At 47.4% G+C, this 8,314-nt stretch overlaps 1 protein-coding gene across 1 annotated transcript; it reads right to left on the bottom strand.

Annotated features, from left to right (window-relative positions):
* Positions 1-3,782: 3,782 nt before the first annotated feature.
* LOC129705496 (leukotriene B4 receptor 1-like) lies at positions 3,783-5,371 on the bottom strand. The gene is made up of 2 exons (XM_055649084.1): positions 5,097-5,371; positions 3,783-5,035 (listed from the first exon to the last, which is right to left on the bottom strand). The coding sequence occupies exons 1-2, from the start codon at positions 5,369-5,371 to the stop codon at positions 4,435-4,437; spliced, it is 876 nt and encodes a 291-aa protein (XP_055505059.1). The 3' UTR covers positions 3,783-4,434.
* Between the last annotated feature and the right edge of the window lie 2,943 nt (positions 5,372-8,314).

Below are 8,314 nucleotides of genomic sequence, written 5' to 3'. Positions count from 1 at the left end.
GTGAATGTGATTGATGGTTGGCATGGACTGGATGGGCCAAAAGGCCTGTTTGCATGCTGTACCTCTCAATCAAGTTGGTTTGCAGAGCAGCATACTTTCTGTTACCAGTTGCAAACATATCAGGCTGCAACTAGTTAATACAAAGGAGAACCAGTCTTCAATCCAGGGCAATGACAGTTGCATTAATAACACCACTAAGGCATCAAAAATAGACACAAAATGCTGGATTAACTCAGTGGTTCAGGCGGCATCTCTGGAGAAAACGAATAGGTGATATTTTGGGTCGAGATCCTTCTTAAGACTGAGAGTAAGGGGAGAGGGAAACTAGAGCACAAAGAACAAATTACAAAGAACAGTCCCTGCGTGGCTTTCTCAGAGATGATAGTTATTTTGTTATTTTCATGCCTCTAGTTTTCTTACTCAAGTTCAAGTTCAAGTTCACATTTAGACTCTCAGTCTGAAGGTGTCTCGACCCGAAACATCACCTATTCCTTCTCTCCAGAGTGCTGCCTGACCCACTGAGCGACTCCGGCATTTTGTGTCTATATTCGGTGTATTCAAGAGAGAGTAAGATATAGCTCTTAGGGCGAACGGAATCAAGGGATATGCGGAGAAAGCAGGAAACATAGAAACATAGAAACATAGAAAATAGGTGCAGGAGTAGACCATTCGGCCCTTCGAGCCTGCACCGCCATTCAATATGATCATGGCTGATCATCCAACTCAGTATCCTGTACCTGCCTTCTCTCCATACCCCCTGATCCCTTTAGCCACAAGGGCCACATCTAACTCCCTCTTAAATATAGCGAGGGAGTTAGATGGAACGGGGTGCTGATTTTGGATGATCAGCCATGATCATAATGAATGGTGGTGCTGGCTCGAAGGGCCGAATGGCCTAGTCTACGTTTCTACATATTTGACTATGACTGTAAACAATGGTAATCAGTATTGTAACTAATTAGACACAAAAAGCTGGAGTAACTCTGCGGGTTAGGCAGAATCTCTAGAGATACGGAATAGGTGATGTTTCGGATCGAGACCCTTCTTCACACTGTGAATCACGGGAGAGGGAAAGTAGAGAAATGAAGAGGTACAGGGATCAAATGTGATGTAACTGCTCTTGTGTGCAGAGTTGTTTTTTCTGAAAGTTAGTTGTTTGGTGTTTAGCATAAGTAATCTGATGTGGTGAAGCAACAATTATTGAAGGAAATGTAGAAACACATTACATGAAGTTGATCAAGAAATAACATGTCCTAAGTGGATATCGCAGAGATGATTGATACAGTTCTTGTAGCTGAGAAAACTAAGAAACTGAGCAAATATATGATCGGTTCAATTTATCACAATGTCTATACATATCTTGGTGAATAATGTATTAATTGCATGATTTCATAACCATAAATTATATTATAATTATATCATTTTATGTATGTAGTTTATAGATTCTACATACTTCCTGCTTTTTTATAAAGCAGAAGCAGCAATAATATGTATGAATTAGTGTACTGCATGCAAAACATTTCATACATTTTCATAGCAGATACTTTACCTCTTGGCTTTGGAAGTGGCCACACTTATGGTGATATTCCACAGCCGGCAGGTTACTATCTGCTCTCCCCTCTTGGGATGAGAACATACACTATCCCACCGTTCACATCGCAGCAGTGCTTTGGCCAACTCGCACACGGAACAGAGAATGGGCTAGTCAAAGCCAGACAGGACACACAGCCGGTTGTGTTTGTGGTCACCCTCCGAAACCCTGTGGAGTCACCACCACTGGAATCAGCAGCCGTCCTCCAAACCACCGACACAGCACTGTGTGGAAGCACGAGGATGACATAGAACACAGTACAGCACAGACGCAGGCCCTTCGGCCCACAATGTCCATGCCAAACACGATGCCAAGTTAAACTGATCTCCTCGGCCTCTGCATGTCCATGTGCCTATCTAAACATCTCCAATATGCCACGATCAAGTCTACCTCTACCAGCCTTGGCATTGCATTCCAGGCACCCAAACAAACAAGTGTAAAAAGTTTGCATCGCACATCACCTAGTGGCAAGCCACAGGCACAATGAACCCTCGGCTATGGAGGGAGGTGTCTCGGTGTGGGAGGCGCTAGTCACAACGTTTTTACCTGAGTGGGTATTTAACGCCCGAGACCAGTGAGGAACAGGTAGCAGGACTGAAACAGAGTAAAATATGTCTCGTTCACACAACTTGTTGCGTGTTTCGCTTGGTTTTTGGCTGGGCTCCTGTGAGTCCCCACTACAACCTTCTATTTTTCCCCTCTCACCTGAAAGCAATGCCATCTAGCCATCAACACATATGGAAGAAAGACACTGAGGGAATTACAAGGATGGTTGGTGGATGACAGCTACTCTACAACTCCCCATCCCAATATCGTGACCTTCTCTCCAACGTCCCCAAACCTCATTCACCCCTAACTATGTCTTGCCCGATGCCACCCGATCTTGATCCCATTTCCAAAACACCCTTCCTGCAGGGTGTTGACACTCTCTGACCTCCACCACCCTCACCATCCCCTCCCCAAAGTCACAGCCTTCTCCGAAACACACTTACCCTCACCACCTTCCCAGCAGCCCCCCCTCCAACAGTACCAATTGTGGAGCACAATAGTCAATCCAACACCATAGGCCTCTTGATCTTCTCAACAAATACCTCGACCAGTTACCCACCTGGTTCCCCATGGTTCCTGAGAGACATTCCTCCCCCCCACCAATATGAATGTCCCCGAGATGAGAGAGCTGCAGCAATTTTGTATCATGTTCTCCCTGTGGATGCTTGCCTGCTCCTCTTGTCCTCTCCGTGGAGGTTGTATGCAAGTGGGAAGGAACATCCTGTAATGATGCAGTACGCTGCACACATTGCCAGCCCCGTGCACCGTGTTGCTCACCCATGTCCTGGATGCTGCAACTAGTTGAGCGAGGTGAAGCTGTACAAACAGAAGATGCACCTGGAGACAGGGAACTGCAGTCGCTGGTGGACACAAAGTGTTATAACTCATGAGGCTAAAATAAGCGGTCCAACCCAGTGGCCTCCAAAATTTCACCTATTTTGGATGGACCCACATTGTGTGCCTGAGAACAATAGATCAAATCTGGACTCATCTTCAGAAGTCTTTGTTTTGTTAGTCTTTAATTAACAAAAACCCGGCCGGGTTAATTAGGTTTATTGAATATTGGTGTAAATTACACTGACAGATGGACAAGCAACACATTACGATACATACACTGTCTGTTCCCAGTCTTTCAACCAAGGCCAGCATCTGGTTCCCCATCCCGAAATGTTCCTGAGAGACATTCTTGCACTGCAGCACTCCATGTCCCACAGAGATCAATATGAATGTCCCAGAGATGAGAGAGCTGCAGCAATATATTTCCAGTTCAGCATGTTCTGCAGTGTGGAGGAGATGCTCATGTGCCTGCTCCTCTTGTCCTCCTTGCCGTGGAGGTTGTAGTCCTGGGAAGTGCTGAAGGAACATCCTGGGTGAGTAACAGGAGTGCACCTTGTACGCTGCACACATTGCCAGCCCCGTGCACTTGTGTTGCTCACGCCAGCCTGTTCTGGATGCTGTCAACTAGTTGAGCGAGGTGAAGCTGTACAAACAGCAAGTGAGAAACACCTAGAGACACAGGGAACTGCAGGCGCTGGTTAACCAAAAAAGACATGAAGTGCTGGAGTAACTCAGCAGGCCAGGCTCCCATTGGAACCGCCCGTCACGTTGGCCAGCACCATCTACACCATCTAGTCCACTCCAGAGATGCTGCCTGACCCACTGAGTTACTCCAGCTTTTTGTGCCTGATAACATGGATAGATGACATTTCAGATCTGGACTCATCTTCAGAAGTATCTACCCATTTGTTTTGTGCCTTGTAGACAGTGCAATACAATTGGAGAGTTGCGAGATGAGGTAGTTACTAAAAACCCGACCGGTTAATTAGTTTGTGTCAATGATAACTGCTGAGATATTGGTGTAAATTACACTGAATATCGTGAGAAGGGCGATGGACTCACTTTTGTTGAAGAGCTCATTCATTTCACATTACGAGAAGACTCACACTGTCTGGGTGAAGGTGCAGTCCACCCCATTCAATTACAATGGACACTTGCCCAAAGAACAAGAAAATGCAGATGCTAGTTTACAAAAATAAAAGACACAAAGTGCTGGAGTAACTCAGCGGGCCAGGCAGCATCTCTGGAGAACATGTTTCGGGTCAGGACCTTTCTTCAGACTCATTTGAGGACGTTTCCAATCAGATCACATGCAATGGTTCTTGTGGTACAGTCACGTCTGCGACCTTTCGCTGAGCTAGTCACACAGAAGGAAAGTTCTCTTCACCATCTGCTGTAGGCGGAATATGTAAAACAAAATAATGACTTTGATGCGAGCGGATAATTTGTAGCGTTTCTCAGAGTTGCAGCATGTCTGCAGATTCCGAGCGACGCTCGTTCTCATTGGACTCTTTGTCTCGCTTCTCCCTGATGCTGCTGCTCATTTGATCAAAGACCTTGGCAAGGTTTGCAGCTCTAAATCCCATGTTAAAGTTTCGAGCGGCGAACGCGTACAGGATGGGGTTAATGCAGCTACTGATAAAAGCCAGGGCCCCGGCAGCGTTCTTTGCTGTGCGGTACATCTTGTCCCAATCGCGGAATGAGTCTGGCTGCGCCAACATGACGGTGATCCGAATAAGGTTGACTATGTGATATGGAGACCAGCAAAGCACAAAGGCCACCACGATGCTGGCGATCAACTTCACCGCTCTCTTTTTATTGGTGCCGGTCATTTGCCTGATCCTGTTGGAGATGGCGCTGTATGAAATAGACAGGGAGACGAAGGGGATTAGAAAGCCCACCAGGGTTTCCAGGAGCAGAAGCCCCAGCTCATGTTGACGCGAGGAGTAAACTCGGTAAAGTGGGCGCCCCTTGGCATTTAGCTGGACGTGGAGAATGGCGTGTCGTGGCCACGTCTCCGTCCCGGAGCCGGGGTAAAGGCGAGCTGGCGGCCTCAGGCTGTGGAGGCGTACAGGCCAGGGTGACTTGGACCTGGTGCGTCGGTGTTCCGGCGGCAGACCCACTTTCTGGGGTTAACTCGGCCGCGCCCCAGCGGACGACATCGTTGTGAGCTTGCAGGTCCCAATTTGGTGACCTGTTTTTCCGGAGCTCCCGCGGCAACAGATTCGTCCGCTGAACTGGAGGCAGAGCAGCTGGTGTAGCAGCTTCGACCATCACAGGGCCGCGGAGTTTGGAACCGCCCGTTCGGGGCAGGAGCCTGACGGTTGAGCCACGGGTCGGGTGCTTACCATCACCCAGCGGGGCACACAACATCGGAGGCATGGATTGCCTCATCGCAGAGGGTTCTAAACAAGGAGGGAAGAGACAAAGACTTTAAATTCTTTTGCCTTCCATCACAGTGAGGAGGAGGACTGTGCCTGGTGAACTCACTGTGGTGGATGTTTAATTCCACCAGCTGTTTATTGGTGTGTTTTTTCGTTATTTTTATTATTATCTTATGACTGCAAGGCAACACAATTTCGTTCAGACCGAAAGGTCTGACTGACAATAAAGGATACTTTGACTTTGACTTTGATAATTAAAATGATTAAAAATGTCATTACATAATAAATTCAATTAAAATACATTTATCTGGTGTATTTAGGCAGCACAGTGGTGCAGCAGGTAGAGTTGCTGCCTCACTGTGGCAGAGACCTAGGTTTGATCCTGACGTCGGGTGCTGTCTGTGTGGAGTTTGCACGTTCTCCCTGTGACAGCATTGGACCACTCGGTAGTATGCTACAGCCACAGGGGAACATTTAAATTCCACACACACACACACCACCGGAGGTCAGGACTGAACCCGGGTCTCTGGAGTTGTGAGGCAGCAGCTCCACCAGCTGTTCCTCGGTGACACTTATATCGTGCTCCATTATTATCTGGCGCATTCAAATTTGTCCTCAGCGCATCTAGCCTGGATAGTTCTTTCCATATCTTCAGAATGGATTGTACAACACAAGGTGGCACAGAGGCACAGTTGTAGAGTTGCTGCCTCACAGCACCAGAGACGTGGGCTTGATCCTGACTACGGGGACCAGCCCGTACGGCTTTTGTACGTTCTCAGGTTTCCTGCCACACCAAAAGGTTCAACATGTTCATGGCTCGGGTCTGCCTTGTCGGACCGACCTGGCGTTATTGAGGTCTCTTGCCTAGTGTGGCTGGCCTGAAGTGGGAAACCTAGACCTTTGTTATCTCGTGCATGCTCCAGTCACATCCAAAAAGATATGCAGGCCATAGGTTTAATTGGCATTCATTAAATTTGTCCCTAAACATGGGATAAACATAGAACTAGTGTGATCGTGGATTTATGGGGCCCGAAGGGCCTGATTTATAAACTAATATTAAATCTAATCTAATCTATGACTCAGGTCTGAAGTAGGGTCTCGACCAGAAACATAGAAACATAGAAACATAGAAAATAGGTGCAGGAGTAGGCCATTCAGCCCTTCGAGCCTGCACCGCCATTCAATATGATCATGGCTGATCATCCAACTCAGTATCCTGTACCTGCCTTCTCTCCATACCCCCTGATACCTTTATTATGTAATGACATTTTTAATATTTTAATTATCAAAGTCAAAGTCAAAGTATCCTTTATTGTCAGTCAGACCTTTCGGTCTGAACGAAATTGTGTTGCCTTGCAGTCATACATATAATAAAAATAACAAAAACACACAATAAACACAAATTTAACATCCACCACAGTGAGTTCACCAGGCACCAACCTCCTCACTGTGATGGAAGGCAAAAGTCTTAAAGTCTTTGTCTCTTCCCTCCTTGTTCTCCCTCTGCGATGAGGCGATCCATGCCTCCGATGTTGTGACCCCGCTGGGTGATGGTAAGTAAGTCCCGTGGCTCAACCGTGCTCCGCGAACGGGCCGGTTCCAAACTCCGCGGCCCGTGATGGTCGAAGCTGCCGAAGCTGCTGCCCTCCAGTTCAGCGGACGAATCTGTTGCCGCGGGAGCTCCGGAAAAACAGGTGACCAAATTGGGACCTGCGAGCTCCCAACGATGTCGTCCGCTGGGCCCGCGGCCGAGCCCCCAAAGTCGGGTCTGCCGCCGGAACACCAGAACGCCGCCACAGCTCCAAGTCGGGCCGCCACCGGAACGCCTCCACAGCCCTGAGGCCGCCAGCTCCGCCTTTAGGCCTCAGCACAGACGGAGACGGAGACGGGGGACACGACAAGAAATGTCGCATCCCCCCCGAAGGAAGAGACTAAAACCATGTTTCTCTCACCCCCCCCACACATACACAACCTAATAAACTAAATTTAACTAACTTTAACTAAAACAGACAAAAGAAAACAACAACAAAAAAAGAAAAAACAGACGGACTGCAGGCGAGCCGCAGCTGCCAGGCAGCGCCGCCACTTCCAAAGACGGTGAAAAGATATTTCAACTGTTTTAAAATATTTCTGATGGCCAGGGATGCAGAAGCAGTAATACACGGCCTCAATGAAAACTCATTGTTTCTGTCATTTAATGAATGAAAGAATTAATAGGTTTATTGGCCAAGTATTCACATACAAGGAATTTGCTTTGGTGCTCCGCCCGCAAGTGACAACATGACATACAGTGACAGTTAGGAATGACACATTGAACATTGAACATTAATAATTTAACCCCCTTGTTATAAAGGCATCGATCCTTCACGGTATGAGGGGATGTGTAAGTGAACTTGGTCAGGAGAAACAGGTTCAGATATTTCTCTGTATAGAGAACATGGAAAGCATTCCTAAGGGGGAAATTATCATCAAAGAATAAGGCGAGGATACAGGACAGGATAGCATAGCATATGCTGGAAAAGAAGTTGTTATTGTTAGTTGGGGGCTGGAGATGTATGAGATGTCACTGAGTCTACAGCTCCAAAACCAACGAGGGTGTGTGGTCTTGGGTCACACAAGGACACAGCGTTTCTTATAGAAACTTACAAAATTCTTAAGGGGTTGGGCAGGCTAGATGCAGGAAGATTGTTCCCGATGTTGGGGAAATCCAGGACAAGGGGTCACAGTTTAAGGAAAAAGGGACCGAGATGAGAAAAACATTTTTCACACAGAGAGTGGTGAATCTCTGGAACTCTCTGCCACAGAAGGTAGTTGAGGCCATGTGTTCACAGGGAGCACACACAAACTCCATACAGACAGCACCCGTAGACAGGATTGAACCCAGGTCTCGGGCGCTGTGAAGCAGCAACGCTAACCCTGCACCATTGTTCTCTTCCAATTATAACTACATTTT

This window comes from Leucoraja erinacea, chromosome 17 (genome assembly GCF_028641065.1).
Source record: "Leucoraja erinacea ecotype New England chromosome 17, Leri_hhj_1, whole genome shotgun sequence".
NCBI classification, from domain to species: Eukaryota; Metazoa; Chordata; class Chondrichthyes; order Rajiformes; family Rajidae; genus Leucoraja; species Leucoraja erinaceus.
The sequence above is the reverse complement of the archived record's forward strand: the minus strand, read 5'-3'. Positions and strand labels throughout refer to the sequence as shown.